The 18,509-nt window shown below is 43.7% G+C and overlaps 1 protein-coding gene across 1 annotated transcript; it reads left to right on the plus strand.

The window, feature by feature from the left end:
• The first annotated feature begins 2,828 nt into the window (after nucleotides 1-2,828).
• LOC125509238 (phospholipase D delta) lies at nucleotides 2,829-9,036 on the plus strand. Its single transcript, XM_048674161.2, has 11 exons — nucleotides 2,829-3,325; nucleotides 3,688-4,721; nucleotides 5,284-5,400; nucleotides 6,022-6,216; nucleotides 6,353-6,616; nucleotides 6,726-6,794; nucleotides 6,939-7,086; nucleotides 7,616-7,764; nucleotides 7,875-8,042; nucleotides 8,134-8,331; nucleotides 8,410-9,036. Exons 2-11 carry the CDS (start codon nucleotides 3,804-3,806, stop codon nucleotides 8,701-8,703), a joined length of 2,520 nt encoding a protein of 839 aa, XP_048530118.2. The 5' UTR covers nucleotides 2,829-3,325; nucleotides 3,688-3,803; the 3' UTR covers nucleotides 8,704-9,036.
• The last annotated feature ends 9,473 nt before the right edge of the window (nucleotides 9,037-18,509 follow it).

Consider the following 18,509-nt stretch of genomic DNA (forward strand, 5'->3'; position numbering starts at 1 on the left):
ATATCCCTTCCGGACCCACCGAGATGATCCTACTACCGCCACAGCCAAAACCCTAGCTTTTCGGTCTGACCAAAATGGTTCTCGGTCTCATCAAGATGGCCTGACCAAGTTTCTGTGATGAAGTCACTTCATCTCGAAATCACCGAGTGAAACCCATCGGAATTACCAAAACATGGTTCAGCCTTTGCCATTGCACTTTGGTCTCACCGAGATGATCTAGTCGGTCCCACTGAGACCCCCAACGTTCATATCTTTTGCACAGGTCGGTCTCACCGAGAATTCCAGTCGGTGCCATCGAGTTTGGTCAAAAGTGTGTAACGGTTGGACTTTGTGTGGAGGCTATTTATACCCCTTCACCCCCTCTTACTCAGTAAAGCCATCAGAACGAACCACAACTTCCACCATTCATTTTCTAGGAGAGAACCACTTGCTCATGTGTTGAGATCAAGAGATTCCATTCCTACCATTTGAACCTTGATTTCTAGCCTCTTCAAGTTGCTTTCCACTCCAATCCTTCTCCTACCAAAGCCAAATCTGTGACAGAGAGATTGAGTGTTGAGGAGACTATCATTTGAAGCACGAGAGCAAGGAGTTTATCACCAACACAACATCCATTACCTTTTGGAGAGTGGTGTCTCCTAGATTGGTTAGGTGTTACTTGGGAGCCTCCAAGATCATGTGGAGTTAAACCAAGGAGTTTGTAAGGGCAAGGAGACCGCCTACTTCGTGAAGATCTACCCGAATGAGGCTAGTCCTTCGTGGACGTAAGCCATGGTGGAATAGACAAGGTTGCTTCTTCAGACCCTTCGTGGGTGGAGCCCTTCGTGGACTCGCGCAACCGTTACCCTCCGTGGGTTGAAGTCTCCATCAACGTGGACATACGATAGCACCATCGATTGGAACCACAACAAAAGTCTTTGTGTCTCCATTGCTTTTGCTCATTCATATTCCCATCTCTTTTACGTTCTTGCACTTGCATGCTTTACTCTTTCCGTTGCCTATACTTTTGCTATACTTGTGTAAAATGTATTGTATTCCCTTTAACATGTGCTAAACTCAACCTTAACTCGAAGAAACTTAAAAACTGCTACTTTTACTTGTTAAGGGTCTAATCACCCCCCCTCTAGACCCCTCTTCTCGATATTTCATGCTATCATTCGGCCTCGCCCAGATTCAGTCTACTTTGACTTCCTCATGCCTAAGGTGATCAAGGCATGGTAGAAGGCTTGGTTCTACACCCTTGATCTTCCTGCAGGGATGGAAGTTGTTTGCTTGCCATTCTTTGAAAATTCTCCACCTCAAGAGCTAGAATCTTGGAAGTTGGATACAAGTTTCACTCGGTTGTTTTCCACATGTGGAGGAGCAGGTCATATTGTAAGATAAAAATTAGGAGTACATGAACACATGTGTTGCGGAGGAAAGGAGCATGACGCTCGTGGGCTTCGCTTCCCCCCTTAGAGGGGCCGTTGTGGAGCTCCTACTTGCCATCCACCCTTGAATCATGAGCTTCGGGCAAAAGCCTAAGACTTCGCATGGTTGGGATGACGACGTTGTTTCCACGTCACTTCCGCCTTGTGGGCGTCGTCTTGAAGGTCATCAATCCCTTTCGTGCCTCTCGGGTTTGGATGCACACAACATCACAGTTCGCGGGATGCTGGACTGTGGTGTCGGTGGGGATGTCGTGACGGTTGTCTCGCATTCGGTGTTATTGTTACTTGTGTGGTAATTGATGGCGGTGACAAGCAAAGCAAGGTCGCGACATGTCCTTCGTCATCAACCATTCAATATGTCATAAGTTTGAAGTTGGAGCTGTAGCATTAACGGGCGATGTGGCGGCAACGATGTCATGCGATGAATTGGTGCAAGGAGTGCTTCTCTTTCTCCTATTAGGCTCGTGGCTGAAGTCAGAGCTCTCTGGTCCTCGACGTGTTTGGCCGGATATTCGGCATAGTAATGAGCCGTCAAGCTCATAAGGTTCCCGTGTGTCGTTTGTTCGAAGGAGTCTGGATTGGTCGTTCGTGGTGAAGCCGGAGTCGCTTGTTCAAGAAGAGATGATGATAATGACATTGTGGGCAACCCTGATGGCACCCTCTCCTCGATGATCTGTCCAAGTCTTGTGGATAATTAGGTCGATCGAAATGTCCTTTCTTATGAGCTCTCTTCTACTCCTACCTTTTTAATGAATCGAAGCCACAAAGGACACCATTTTTTTAATATAAAAAATCCTTACGAAGCCGTCGAGCCCATTTAGAGCATTTGCAACCGTTTGTATGTTCAATCGTTGGTATAAATGTCCACGTCAGCAGCCAACAACACATCATACAGACTCTTCAATGGGGCGTATGTTAAGCGTATGTTAAACAACCAGACGGACCCACTAAATGTTGAAGAAATGAACAGACTTGCCTCAGAGCTTGTGCCTGAAGCGTTGGTTCAGGTTCATACGATTTCATTCTCTTTTTTTATATTATTATGTGCCCTATTATGTGCCATGTTATCAAAACAATCTAGGTGGCAATTTAACCAACGATGATCTTAGACTGGTCATAGTGGGGAGTAACTTATACTAGTGTCATGCATATGACACTAGTCTAACTTACTACCTTCATAGTGCAAAGTAACATATTAGTAGTGTCATAGAGGACCTCATTAATTAGCTTGTAGACTCATTTTGTCTTAGAAAACGCTATGTTACAGTAACATATTATGTTACCACTTCTCATTAACTACATGCCATATAAGCAAAAGTTTCTCGAAGTGCACTATGTTACTCCCATTATGACGCCTTATGACGGTTGGAGATGCCCTTATGCCAGCAAAATACTTGGCCTCTCCATCTCCTCCCACCTCTCTACTTACCACGCCGCCGCCACGATCTGCCGCTTCCGGCCATCTCCAGCACCATCTGCAGCACCTGCAAGAAAAACCCTGTGGTCTCCCTCTACCTATTCCCCCATTTCCCTCACTCGCTGCGTCCACCTCCGCCGCCGCCAAACAGTAGAGAGTTGTCGCCGCGCATTGGCCCCGATGGATGCGGGCAATCATGGACGCCTGGCTCGCAGTCCGCGACCGCGCGATCGACATCCGAAAAAAGTAACCTTGGTTTCTTAATTTTCCCCGTGTCCTAAATAGGGCGTCCCTAACTTGACGAGGGGTTGGACCTGGTCTCGTCTGATCCTCTCTCCCACGCAAAATGGCCGACGACACATTAATTAGCAACTTCAGCCTCCGGCATGGCCGTCTCATCCTCTTCTCTTCCCGCGCGCGGACCACACGCGCGCGCCTCTCTCTCGCTCTCGGGCGCGTCTTCTGCCTCTCCGGTGCGGTAATGTCTCTGTCTCTTCTCCTTGTTCTTCTTGTTCAGGGGCATGTGAACTGCAATGATTTATCACAGGCGTGTAAAAAAATCGATTCCTTCTTTAAATGAATCGCTCCATCTTACTCCTGATTCTTGTCATGCGCAACCACGCCTTTTATGCCATGTAAATTTTGTAATTGGAGCAATCCCATTGTCCTCTGGCCACATTCAATGCAAGGCCCGGGCTAGATCTAGAATATTACTAGATGAAATGGAATACCGTTGCCCAAACAAGGGATTCAGAAATATTTATAGAATCTCATGTGATCGTTTTTAATGCTTTCGTATGAAGTTAAGTGCTTTTATCAAAACTACATTTCACTCTCCAGGTACCATTTGGATAATCCATTAATGTGATTTGAATTGCAAAGGATGGTTCTCCAGGATAAATGAAAGCTTAGCTTATGCACCTTATTGTGGTCTGTTTAATCTCATCCCTCATACAATGGGGAAACACTCTGCTGAAACCGGGACTAGTATGCTCCTACATGGAGACTTGGACATACAGATAGTGGAAGCAAGATGTCTTCCTAATATGGATCTCATGACCGAAAGGATCCGGAAATGCTTCACTGGCTATGGTGCTTGCAGGTCCAACTGCGGGAATTCTAATCCAAAACCAGACGTGAGGAAGATCATTACTAGTGATCCATATGTTTCAGTTTGCCTCTCAGGTGCAACGGTGGCACAAACTCGAGTCATTAACAACTCGGAGAATCCTAAATGGGATGAACACTTCTATGTTCAGGTTGCCCATTCAGTTAGCAGACTCGAGTTTCATGTAAAGGACGATGACATCTTTGGGGCTGAGCTCATAGGTGTTGCTTCAGTACCAGTTGAACAGATCACAGAAGGGGATACTGTCAGTGGCTGGTTTCCAATCTCTGGTCACTACAGTAACCCAAAGATATCTTCTGAACTCAATTTGTCTATCCAGTATAAGCCATTTGATCAGAATCCGCTGTACAAGGACGGAGTTGGTGCCGGTGGTACTGAGAATATTGGTGTGCCAAATGCTTATTTTCCTCTTCGCAAGGGTGGTAGGGTCAGTCTATATCAAGATGCCCATGTTCCTGATGATTTTCGTCCTAACATTGAAATTGAAGGTGGGAGGACATATGAACAAAATAAATGCTGGGAAGAGATTTGCCATGCAATTGCTGAGGCTCATCACCTTATTTACCTTATTGGCTGGTCATTATATCACCCTATCAATCTTCTAAGGGAATCGACAAAACCTTTGCCTGATGGAGTCCCACGGACCATTGGAGAGATTTTGAAAAGCAAGGTTCAAGAGGGAGTTCGTGTTATCGTGTTGCTTTGGGATGACAAAACATCACACGACAAATTTCTTTTGAAAACGGTAGGCGTTATTCCACATCGCCCATTGGCTCACCCTTGAACCTCTTCATTTAATCCTTCACTGACATGGCTGTACATCAAAATTATTACTATTTTGAACTGTTTGTCATGACATTATTAGTTATGATGCTACCGTGTAGTTTTTCCTCCAAAACGTAGACATAAATAACAAGCATGAATTGAATAATGCTCTTGTCTAATATCTCATTACTGCTTTGAGAATTCTGAAATTTTGGGTGAATGATGTGAATAAATTAAAGGGGTAGACAGTTTTGTGATGGATCTATCTCCCTTCTTGTTCAATGTTTCTGGTGTCAGTCTCATCACTTGAATCTATATATTGTTGTTGTCAATAAAAATACCCAAGGGCTCAAGAAACCTGCAAGTTTCATGTTTCATTGTATCTTACTTAAATATGATTTATAACTAGATAAATATCATATTCCAGAGAACCAAACCCCTATGTTCAATTTTTTATTGATGTTTTCCTGAAGACGTGAGCTTGTTTGCCTGTTTTGTTCACAAAAGAATAGTCTGATAGAAATGATGTAGGCTGCATGCAGGATGGACTCATGCATACACATGATGAGGAAGCTCGAAAGTTTTTCAGGCATTCAGGTGTCCACTGTGTGTTAGCTCCTCGTTATGCTAGCAACAAAATGAGCATTTTCAAGCAGCAGGTGTGGATGTTGTGTGTCCCTTCCTTTTTTGTCACATACATAGAGTGTACCTATACTTCTGCATATTCTGCATATCAACCAGTCATTTTTATTTGCTGTCATGCGTGTGGCTGTGGCCATATTAGACAGTACTCGAGTAAATAAAAAGTAAATTATTGAAGGGTCAAGTGATTTCTCTTTATATAAGAGGAACCAGCGTGTATCAGTATCAATCTCTCTATCTATCCGGTTAGTCAACAAGAATATTTTATCTAACCCTCCTCTCTCATTCATCACCCATAACCTGTGTTCTACTCCATTCCCTTACATTGTGCCATCCTGCTAACCTGATGGTGGTAGTTATCCTGCATGCACTAAGCTTAACATCTTGCATATATTTCCCATATTTATTTTCTCCGTATATGTTTTCACTTTTCACTTTTCACTTTTCAAGCCCTAACATCTTGCATGCTATCCTTTTGATAAGTTAAACAACGTACATACCAAGAATATGCATGTTGTCATGCATGACAAGCATAATGAATTTTTGCCCAACAAACAGATGCCCATAATTCACTATTACTACTTATTTCAGCAATGTTTATGTATTCGAGTGTTTCTGAAGCAAAATCCCTTCTCCAGGTTGTAGGAACTTTGTTTACGCACCATCAGAAATGTGTAATTGTAGACACTCAAGCCACTGGAAACAATCGAAAAATAACAGCTTTTCTTGGCGGTCTCGACTTGTGTGACGGCAGATATGATACACCTGAACACAGGCTTTTCAAGGATCTTACTACTGTCTTCAAGGATGATTTCCATAATCCCACTTTCCCTGTAATTCTCTAACAGTTAACTGTATCTTTGTTCCCTAACTATATTACTGATTCTTCTAAATTTTTAACAGCTATAGCTGAGAAAACAACTTTCCGACATGCTAAAATTTAGAACATTCTTCTTTCTGCAACTTCAGGTGAATAAGTCTGATGGACCGAGACAGCCATGGCATGATTTACATTGCAAGATTGAGGGTCCAGCTGCATATGACATACTTACAAACTTTGAACAGAGATGGAAAAAATCCGCAAAATGGAAAGTCAGTGTCAGAAGAGCTGTAAGTTGGCATCATGATACTTTGGTGAAAATAAACCGGATGTCATGGATTGTTTCGCCCTCTGCAGATGAGATAAATGCACATGTTTGTGAAGAAAATGACCCAGAAAACTGGCATGTACAGGTATTATATTTTATGCGTACATACAAATCATAGATGCATCACCTTGGTGCAATTTCTCCTCTTTTTTCGTCTATTAGATAAATGTCACCACCTTGTTTATTTTGGCTAGATTTTCCGATCCATTGATTCAGGATCAGTAAAGGGATTCCCTAAAGATGTTCAAGAAGCTGAGTCACAGGTAGTGTTCATTTCACCAGTTGAAATAGCTATGCAAAAATGCAACATGATTATTTAAGTTGATTTAAAAAGATGGAGTTTTAACTTTATCAGAACTTCAAGCTTTCTCATAGCAGTGAGATGCTCATTATCTTTTGTTGTGCAGAATCTTGTCTGTGCAAAGAATCTGCAGATAGACAAGAGCATACACAATGCATATGTAAAAGCCATCAGATCTGCACAACACTTTATCTATATTGAAAACCAGTATTTTATTGGATCTTCGTACTACTGGTCTTCACATAGAGGTGCAGGTAATGAAGTTGTTTCTCAGTTATGGTAATCTCTTCTGCTCCGTTTTTGCTTTGTGCTTTGCCCTTCCATTTCGCAAGTTAGATACTTGCGCCACACCATCCCTTCTGCATTATTGCATGAGTTTGTCGTATTCCATGCTTCACACTTTTGAATACTAGAAGCATTATTTAATTTCCATGCCCACTATATTTTATAGCAACAAATTAATAAGCTTATTTTAGCATTTATGAACCTTGACCGAGGAATAGTTGGACTTTTCACAGCTTTTTATGACAAGAAAGAGAAGTACATCATTGGTTTCTTTTTACGAAAACTAGCACTTTTTGGTTCAGATTTTGGCAGTGGATTTCTGGAATCGGATTCTGTTGGGTTCGCTCTTTGGTTCAGATTCTGCTGCGCGGCAGCGGAATCCTTTGATAAAAGCTGAACCAAACAGGGCCTTTATGTGCTATCTGATGTATAGATTCCTGTCAAGGATAAGGCCAATCGAGGCATCCAGCTTATCTTTGAATACTCATGTGGGAACAGGTGCAGAGAACCTAATACCAATTGAAGTGGCCATAAAGATTGCAAGAAAGATCGCAGCAAGGGAGCCATTTGCAGCTTATATTATCATACCAATGTGGCCTGAAGGTAATCCGACAACTGCTCCTATGCAGGAGATCCTCTATTGGCAGGTTTGTGCCTCATGATCAGATTACAGTTTTGTCATGAACCTAACTCTTGTGACAAGGGCATTCATTGAGCTAGAGATGTGAGCTGATGTTAGTCGTTTTATCTCTTCAAGGGGCAAACCATGTCCATGATGTACAAGATTATCGCAGACGCTCTCCGAAAGGAAGGGTTGGACAATGCCCATCCACAGGATTACCTGAACTTCTACTGCCTTGGTAAGCGTGAAGTCACAGCCGAGGTTCCTGCACCGACAAGCCATTCTAATGAGAATTCCCCGATGGTAACTCTATTTCATTCTCTTCTCCTGTAATTTGCTAAATATATGCAATATGCGCGTCGCATAAAAAAGTTGTTTTCCTTTTCTCCTCCAGCGTCTGGCTCAGAAGTTCAGGAGGTTCATGATCTACGTCCACTCGAAAGGGATGATCATCGATGACGAGTTTGTTCTCATCGGCTCAGCCAATATAAACCAGAGGTCCTTGGACGGTTTGCGGGACACCGAGATCGCCATGGGCGCCTATCAGCCACACCACAGCTGGGCAGGAACCCAAGGTCCTCCGCGAGGACAGGCACGCCCTCCTCTCTTTACTCACCTCTGCAGAAGTGGCTAGAGCTGTTGCCTTCCAACCATTTCTTTCTGTCTGCAGGTGTATGGCTACCGGATGTCGCTGTGGGCGGAGCATCTGGGCACGGTGAAGGAGTGCTTCCGTCAGCCGCAGTCCATGGAGTGCGTCCATTTGGTGAACCAGATGGCGGAGGATAACTGGGCATGCTATGTGTCGCCGCAGATGGTGGACATGAAGGGGCACCTCATGAAGTACCCCATCAAGGTCGAGAAGGACGGGAGGGTGGTGCCGCTGCCTGGGCATGAGAGCTTCCCGGACGTCGGTGGCAAGGTGCTCGGCTCTCACTCCTCGCTGCCCAACGCTCTGACAACGTAACCAGTCATCCTCGATCGGCAGAGGATCAGAGTGCTGGAGCTTGAAGAGGCTACAAAGGTGGCTACGGGCGTTCAGAAGTGGGAGTTGAAGTTGTTCCTCGGAAACTCAGAATTAGCTGATCTGTTGCATATACGTCTGACTTTTAGCTTAGCCGTTAAGCTGTATATGTGTATATAAAAGAGAGACCAGACAGAACGTCATACCAGTTGGACCAAATTTTGTGTCCCTGGGCATTGCACTTTGGTTGGAGTCTATTGCTATGCACTTTTGATGTAATTCCCCGTTGTCCACCGCAGTTTGGTTAGAAATCGGCATTCAGATCTTGGTCGGTCAGCAATCCAGAACATGTACCAAGCTTGTTCTTGCTGTGTTTTTTTCTTTTTGTTTTTTGCGAGAATTGTTCTTGCCCGTATGTCAAAATGTATATAATTTAAAAGTAGGAACGAGTTCTTCAGTCAAGTTGACATAAGTAGGACTGTAGGAGTCCCGTTGATGCAAATTCGCGCAAACCTGAGTTGGTAATGAGCTCGTAGAAGTTGTCTCGAATGCCCAACTCAGTCGAGAAGAAATAGTCCGGCTACATAATTGGACTTGCATTCACTTTGTAGGGTTTTTTTTTGCGGTTGACACTTTATTGTTTGATACCATAATTGAATGCATTGTTATCTTGGGCATACCGCGGTCTTGCCGAGGCACTTACATTACAGGAAGACCTTGTTAACCTTGAGGAAGAGGCATCAACAACCTTTCCAACATTGGACATCCATTAACTCATATTCTCAAATTATTTAACATGCAAATAAAAGGTAAGATTGTTTTCACAAAAACGTGGGAGACAACGCCTCTAAGCTTATACGTAGTAACTATATCAAGCATCAAAACTACTCCAAAATAATCTAAATCATCATGCAAGCTCATTTTTAGAAGCAACAACAGTAGCAAAGATAGCATGATATAGAGCACTACACAAATTCTATTTGGATGAGTAGAAGAGTCACATACCAAGGAACAATTTCATCAAAGAAACAAAAAATGATGCAAGGAGCAAAAGAATCGAAAATGGCAGCATGAAAGCTCAGGAAAAAGTTTGAAAAATATGGAGAGTGTTTTTGGAGAGGAAGAAGACCTCCCAGCCCAAGCACCACACGAGAGGTACCAGGTGGGCCCCACATGCTCTTGGAAAAGTGGCCTAGAGCTAGGGCGCGCGGCCTGGCCATGGGCCACTCATTTTAAATCAGACTGGACTGGACAAAGAAAGATGTTTCCATACAAAAGTGAAAGGGATCCTTTTGGAAATAGTTCTTAGCTCCAATCAAGCTTTCACTGCTGTCTAGGATGTTAGTGCTATAGTTAAGACACTTTTCTCAAATAAGAATGGTGGCCCACATGCTAGATGCTCCTCATTTTCGATAAAAAATATATGGCTTTTTATATAAAAAATGAGAATTTTTATGATTTTTAAAATACTGAGTAAAATGGTTTTATGAAGGAAAAAATCATTCATTTTGAGCAATTAAAAATGTTTTAGAAAATTTATAATAAAAGCCATACAAAAGGGAGTATTTAATATAGACGACTTTGTAATCATGGAAATAATTTACTAATAAGAGTGATAAAGCCTATTAATGAATCATTCATGAAATGCAAAATCATTCCATATCAAATATTATTCGAGTTGTCTCAACTTTTTTTTTGAGGGATCGAGTTACCTCAACTTGAGTATTTAACAAAAAACTATCACAATTCGTGGAACCGTGCTTACAAACTACCACTTTACAAATTTGTGCCGAAAACTATCATTTTCTCACTAATTCTTGACTAAAAACTATCAAGTCTGAAAAAAGCCCGATTTGACTCTTTTAAACGTGTTTCTGACTAGTTGGACCCACACGTAAGCGGGCTAAAAAAGCAAGGTCTCTAGTTTTTTTTTTCTAAAAAAGCAATCCACTCCTGTAGCGCGTCGTGGCTGTGGCCGGCCCCTGGCCATGGCAGCGGCCAAGCCGTTGCTGTGGCCAGCCATGGCCGCTCGTGGTGAGCGGTGGCCAGCCAGCACGCACGCAAGCCAGCAAGAGGCGGCGCTGCACGCACGCTCGCGGCGACGGCGGCCAGCACGCGGCGGCGGGGCTGCTGCGCACGCAAGGCCGCGGCACGCCAGCACGGCCGAGGCGGCTCCAGCCGGCCAGCAAGCGGCGGCGGCTGCACGCACGCTCACGGCGACGACGTCCAGCACGCGGTGGCGGCGGCTGCTGCGCACGCACGCTCATGGCGACGACGTCCAGCACGCGGTGGCAGCGGCTGCTGCGCACGCACGCAAGGCCGCAGCACGCCAGCACGACCGAGGCAGCTCCAGCCGGCGTGGTTGCGCCTCCGTCTCCAGTCCCGACCAGCGTCGGAGAGGTGCTTCGCCCGGGCGTCGCCATGGCGAAGAGCGTGGAGTGCACACGGTGTGTTCGAGGAAATGCCAAAGAGAGAAGGAGGAGGAGAAGGAGTAGGAGGAAGATTAATGTTGATAGGTGGGTCCATCCTGTCAGAAAGGCATTTAGAAGACGCGAATCGGGCACTTTCCCGACATGATAGTTTTTAGTCAAAGATTAGTTAAAAAGTGGTAGTTTTCGACACAAATTTGTAAAGTGATAATTTATAGACATGGTTTCGTGAAATGTGGTAGTTTTTTGTTAAATACTCCCTCAATTTGGATAGGAATATAGACTCAACTATAATTGATTGATATTTATTTTTACGAGAAGACACTAAGAATTCTCATTTCTCAATAGCCATCCCCTTTTAAGTGGATGGCAATATTTATTCTCTTCGGCGTTTTTTTTGGAAATAAACAATATGCTGATTTCCTTTCATATTTAAAGTCACACTGCCTTAGTTGCAATCAATAACAATCCATGCAGTGTTTATAAAATTTTTCCAAAGAATAATAGATAAATTAGTCCTCGGGCATGTCAAGCACAACAAAGTCAGATAGGACTAAAACATTAGCACCCACAAACAATAACATTTTCACAAATACCTATATGTCCACCAGTGTATTTTTAGTCATTTGCATATATAACTTAGTTGAGGTTAATTTCTCAAAGTCGCATAAAGAGAAAAAAAGTTGTAACACTAACGCATGCATCTAAATCGTCTAAAGCATAGTTGATAAGGGTGTTGGTGCATGATATAGTTAGAACTCCACGAGTCTCTTAGTTTGTAGAAACTTTACATGTAAAAAAGTAGTTTGCAATCTCACAAAAAAATGTGAGAGTAGTTTGCAAACATGACGTGAGACGACAACAACATGATCGCCTCTCGTCCGCATGCAAGAAGGTGCCATCATATTAGAATAGGTAACTTAAAATTTTCGTTATTGTAACATATAACTTACATGGCATCAGTTAACACGCCATGTGGCATTCCAAAGTTTGATAGGTCGTGCCATGATTCATCCAACCACTTACAAGCCCATTCTTTTTATTTTCTTTTGAGGTTATAACGTCAAAAATCCCTTTTGGAGGCTGAGCTCCATGGAGGTCAATTTTTGAAAAAAAATCAAAATTCATATTTTTACATTTCAAAAAAAAATCTAAAAAATAGAGATATACATGGAGGCATAATGCACAAGTGTATAAATTTTCAGAACGAAATACGTTGAAATGAGGGTTATGCAAAAAAAAATGATGTTTTTAACACACGATACTATTCATCCTCCTAGACCATGAATTTATCTTTTTTGTACAGATCGCATTTCAAGGTATTTCATATTGAAATTTTACACACATGCACATAACATCCTTATTTACTTGTACATTTTTTTCAGAAGGTTTGAATTTTGTTTTTTTTGAAACAATTCAGCCTTCATGGAGGCCAAGAGCCAAAACGCCTCACTCGTTATGATGCCTCCAAATATCTAGACACTACATAGGGATCCAAATGCGCCTAATCTCCCGGTCCTAAAAAAAGGGATCTCTCCTGTGCGACTCCTCGAGCTGTACCGGGGCGCCCAACCCCGGTTGCCGTCTGTTCCCTCCTCTCCTTCCTCCTCCCTTGGCGCTGCTAGAGAGCATGGCCGGGCGAAGCTTGGTCGACGACGGGGCTCCGTAGTTTTCTCATGCGGGGAGACCGTCGCGGGCCGGTGTGTTCGGCTAGGGTGTGTGAAAGGATCGATATAGTTGACTAAAGGGGATGGGGTGAATAGACAACTAACAATTTTTAGTTTTTCTTTACCAATTTAAACTTTGCATCAAAGTAGGTTGTCTAGATATGCAACTAGGTGAGCAACCTATATGATGCAACAACAACAAGCACACAAGCAAGCAAGGGAAGCAACACAATATAAGCTTGCACAAGTAAAGGTACGAGATAACCAAGAGTGGAGCCGGTGGAGACGAGGATGTGTTACCGAAGTTCCTTCCCTTTGAGAGGAAGTACGTCTCCGTTGGAGCGATGTGGAGGCACAATGCTTCCCAGGAAGCCACTAGGGTATTCTCCTCACGCCCTCACACAATGCGAGATGCCGTGATTCCACTATCGGTGCCCTTGGAGGCGGCGACTGAACCTTTACAAACAAGGTTGGGGAAATCTCCACAACTTAATTGGAGGCTCCCAACGACACCATGAAGCTTCACCACAATGGAATATGGCTCCACGGTGACCTCAACCATCTAGGGTGCTCAAACACCCAAGAGTAACAAGATCCGCAAGGCATTAGTGGGTGGAATCAAATTTCTCTTGGTAGAAGTGTAGATCGGGGCCTTCTCAACCAATCCCTAGAAAATCAACAAGTTTGATTGGCTAGGAAGAGAGATCGGGCGAAAATGGAGCTTTGAGCATTAATGGAGCTTGGGAAGGGAAGAGGTGGTCAACTCGGAGAAGAAGACTCCCCTTAAATAGTGATAGGACGAATCCAACCGTTATCCACTTACCCAGCCCGCGACATGCGGTACTACCGCGGGGCACTATGGTACTACGGCTTGCGCGGCAGGAGCTAGACCAGCCCTATTGCGTTGAAGCAAAGAGCGGTAGAACCGTTGGGGCGATACTACCGCTCGCCCTTGCGGTACTAGCGCAAGGCAGGGTTTGTCTGGGCTGGGAAGGCACGGAGGAATAAAAATAAATCCGTCGCTACTTCCGCTGAGTTTCGATCTGTGCAAAAATTCAACACGATACTACCGCAACCAGGAAGCGGTACTACCGCGTAGGGCGTGGATGTAAAAAATTACATCCGCCCCTACTTCCGCTCGTGCTGCCGTGCCTGGCCCGAGGCCACGGTACTACCGCGCCCGGGGAGCAGTACTACCGCAAGGGCCTGCGGTACTACCACGACCCCGGCCGGTACTACCGTGGGCCTCTGCGGTACTACTACTCCCATGAGTAGTACTACCGCATGCCACAGCACCACAATCACTAGGAGTCCTTCATTTTGTAGAGACACAGATAAATGGTGGTTGCTCCAAAGAGGCAAAGGAAAGGTGGTGCAAAAGGAACAGACATGTACGTGATGATTTCACCCAAACCTTTCCAAAGCGGACCCCCTCTTAATAGTACGGCTTTCCTACGACTCAAATCCACCGAAAAAATGTAGGGAAAACTCCGTCTTCACTAGATTCCGAGGGGCAACAAATCATCTTGTGTCTAAATCATGAGATATCTGAAATGCTCAATGCACACGATTAGTCTGCAAATGCATTGTCATCAATCACCAAAACCACTTAGGGATAAATATGCCCTTACAATGTGGCGCAGGCCGGGCCTCATGGCGTGTTGGTTCTCCGACGCACAACGGATGGCGTGGTGATGGACCGCACACGATGGTGGCAGATCCAGGGCTGGTGCGCCCGGATCCTCTTCCCATCGGCTCCTCTAGTCGAGTTGGGTTGGATAGAATCTGGTAATGTGCCCGGATACGTTTTGCCTAACGCAACCGTTCCTTCAACCTTGGTGGGCGTCTCCGATGAGCGCTTCTGCCTCCTTGATACGTCTCCAACATATCTATAATTTTTGATTGCTCCATACTATGTTATCTACTGTTTTGGGCAATATTGGGCTTTATTATCCACTTTTATATTATTTTTGGGACTAACCTATTAACCGGAGGCCCAGCCCAGAATTGCTGTTTTTTGCCTATTTCAGTGTTTCTAAGAAAAGGAATATCAAACGGAGTCGAAACGGAATGAAATCAACTGGAGAAGTTATTTTCGGAAGGAAAGCTACCAGATGGACTTGGACCCCACGTCAGGAGTCAAGGGAGGTGCTCACGAGGATGGGGGCGCCCCCCCTAGGGTGCGCCCCTGCCTCGTGGGGCCCCCGAAGCTCCACCGACGTACTTCCTGCACCCATATATACTCACGTACCCTAAAACTTCCAGAACAGAGAATAGATCGAGAGTTCCGCCGCCAGAAGCCTCCATAGCCACCGAAAGCCAATCTAGACCCGTTCCGGCACCCTGCCGGAGGGGGCAATCCTTCTCCGGTGGCCATCTTCATCATCCCGGTACTCTCCATGATGAGGAGGGAGTAGTTCTTTTGGAAATAGTTCTTAGCTCCAATCAAGCTTTCACTGCTGTCTAGGATGTTAGTGCTATAGTTAAGACACTTTTCTCAAATAAGAATGGTGGCCCACATGCTAGATGCTCATGAGGGTGTTAAGACACTGGAGAAGTTATTTTTGGAAGGAAAGCTACCAGATGGAGTTGGACCCCACGTCAGGAGTCAAGGGAGGTGCTCACGAGGGTGGGGGGCGCCCCCCCTAGGGTGCGCCCCCTGCCTCGTGGGGCCCCCGAAGCTCCACCGACGTACTTCCTGCACCCATATATACTCACGTACCCTAAAATTTCCAGAACAGAGAATAGATCGAGAGTTCCGCCGCCAGAAGCCTCCGTAGCCACCGAAAGCCAATCTAGACCCGTTCCGGCACCCTGCCGGAGGGGGCAATCCTTCTCCGGTGGCCATCTTCATCATCCCGGTGCTCTCCATGACGAGGAGGGAGTAGTTCTCCCTCGGGGCTGAGGGTATGTACTAGTAGCTATGTGTTTGATCTCTCTCTCTTGTGTTCTTGAGGTGATACGATCTTGATGTATCGCGAGCTTTGCTATTATAGTTGGATCTTATGTTTCTCCTCCCCCTCTACTCTCTTGTAATGAATTGAGTTTCCCCTTTGGAGTTATCTTATCGGATTGAGTCTTTAAAGATTTGAGAACACTTGATGTATGTCTTGCCGTGCGTATCTGTGGTGACAATGGGATACCACATGATTCACTTGATGTATGTTTTGGTGATCAACTTGCGGGTTCCGCCCATGAACCTATGCATAGGGGTTGGCACATGTTTTCGTCATGATTCTCCGTTAGAAACTTTGGGGCACTCTTTGAGGTCCTTTGTGTTGGTTGAATAGATGGATCTGAGATTGTGTGATGCATATCGTATAATCATGCCCACGGATACTTGAGGTGACATTGGAGTATCTAGGTGACATTAGGGTTTTGGTTGATTTGTGTCTTAAGGTGTTATTCTAGTACGAACTCTAGGGCTGTTTGTGACACTTATAGGAATAGCCCAACGGATTGATTGGAAAGAATAACTTTGAGGTGGTTTCGTACCCTACCATAATCTCTTCGTTCGTTCTCCGCTATTAGTGACTTTGGAGTGACTCTTTGTTGCATGTTGAGGGATAGTTATATGATCTAATTATGTTATTATTGTTGAGAGGACTTGCACTAGTGAAAGTATGAACCCTAGGCCTTGTTTCCTAGCATTGCAATACCATTTACGCTCACTTTTATCACTTGCTGCCTTGCTGATTTTATTAATTCAGATTACAAATACCTTTATCTACTATCCATATACCACTTGTTTCACCATCTCTTCGCCGAACTAGTGCACCTATACAATTTACCATTGTATTGGGTGTGTTGGGGACACAAGAGACTCTTTGTTATTTGGTTGCAGGGTTGCTTGAGAGAGACCATCTTCATCCTACGCTTCCTACGGATTGATAAACCTTAGGTCATCCACTTGAGGGAAATTTGCTACTGTCCTACAAACCTCTGCACTTGGAGGCCCAACAACGTCTACAAGAAGAAGGTTGTGTAGTAGACATCAAGCTCTTTTCTGGCGCCGTTGCCGGGGAGGTTAGCGCTTGAAGGTATATCTTTAGATCTTGCAATCGAGTCTTTTAGTTTCTTGTTTTATCACTAGTTTAGTTTATAAAAGAAAACTATAAAAGAATGGAATTAAGTTTGCCTCTTACGCTTCATCTTTTTAATATCTTTCGTGAGTATGATGAAAAGGAAAATTGTGCTCAAGTGCTAGAAGAAGAATGCATTAGAATGTTTGGAACTAAATATTTGAATGATGAGCATGATTACAATGTTGTTAGTACGAATTCTTTGAATATCCATGACACTAATGATGATTGCACTAGTTATGATGAAAATGTCTCCTATAAACATGTCAATTTTTGTGGAGTGCATTGGGTTTGTAAGTACACACCAAATAGAGAAGATAGATATTGCAAGAAGCATAAGTACTTCGAAACTAAATTATTGCAAGAAGAGCTAGATGATTGTGCTGAAAATTTAAATTTTCTTGGCCATACTTGTGAGCTTTGTAATGAACGTGGTCATTTAATTATCCGATGCAAATTGTTTCATGATCTAATCGTGTCCAAAAATTGTGATGACTTGATTTCCCTTGCACATTATAATGAACTTAGTTTGCTTATGGGCTACAAAGAAATGAAACATATAACTAAGGATATTCCCAAATTTGCCCTTGATAGAGTTCTTCATTTTGACATAGAAGAAATTTATATGTATTGTGCGGTGAATTGCATTGAAAATCCTTATATTGCCAATTACATAAAGAAAAGAAAACAAATAGAAGATGAAGAGAATACTAATGAAAGGGAAGAGACTTTCCAATATCCTCCTATTATTTCTTATGATGAATCAGGTAACGAGGAGGAGCCTCCTATTCAACCAATCTCATTAATAAGGAGCTCCAAAATGAGGATTGAACCCACACATGATGTGGTGAAGAAGAAGAAAAGAAAAAGGAAGAGAGGTAAAAAGATATCTCTCTCAAATAATGCTGCTCCTATTACTATTGTGCCTCATGAAAATATAATTGTGGAAGATAATGATACTTCTTATGATCTTGAAAATCTTTTTGGCATTTGCTTGGAAGAATATGATAATTGCTATACTATTGGTGCTATCCATCCTATTAATGATGAGAGTGATTATGCTTATAATATGAAAAGTCCCAAACTTAGGGATGCTATGTTTGATGAAGATGATATTTTTAGTATCCCAAGTTTTGATATGTAAATTTATAATGATAATAACATGCCTCCTACTTATGATAATTATTGTGATGATACATATGCTATAAAAAGTAGTGAGGATTATTGTCGGTGTCAAAACCGGTAGATCTCAGGTAGGGGGTCCCGAACTATGCGTTTAGGCCGGATGGTAACAGGAGGCAAGGGACACGAAGTTTTACCCAGGTTCAGGCCCTCTCGATGGAGGTAAAACCCTACGTCCTGCTTGATTAATATTGATGATATGGGTAGTACAAGAGTAGATCTACCACGAGATCGAAGAGGCTCAACCCTAGAAGCTAGCCTATGGTATGATTGTTGATGTGTACGTTGTCCTACGGACTAAAACCCTTCAATTTATATAGACACCGGAGAGGGTTAGGGTTACACAAAGTCGGTTACAATGGTAGGAGATCTTCATATCCGTATCGCCAAGCTTGCCTTCCACGCCAAGGAAAGTCCCTTCCGGACACGGGACGGAGTCTTCAATCTTG

The sequence above is a fragment of the Triticum urartu genome, chromosome 5A (assembly GCF_056163025.1).
Source record: "Triticum urartu cultivar PI428250 chromosome 5A, HENAU_Tu73, whole genome shotgun sequence".
In the NCBI taxonomy this organism is placed as follows: domain Eukaryota; kingdom Viridiplantae; phylum Streptophyta; class Magnoliopsida; order Poales; family Poaceae; genus Triticum; species Triticum urartu.

Coding starts and splice junctions, on each gene's coding strand:
- LOC125509238 (XM_048674161.2), top strand. CDS start 3,804: ATGGGGAAACACTCTGCTGAAACCGGGACTAGTATGCTCCTACATGGA. Junction 5,401..6,021: donor TGAGCATTTTCAAGCAGCAG/GTGTGGATGTTG, acceptor TCCCTTCTCCAG/GTTGTAGGAACTTTGTTTAC. Junction 8,332..8,409: donor AAGGTCCTCCGCGAGGACAG/GCACGCCCTCCT, acceptor TTCTGTCTGCAG/GTGTATGGCTACCGGATGTC.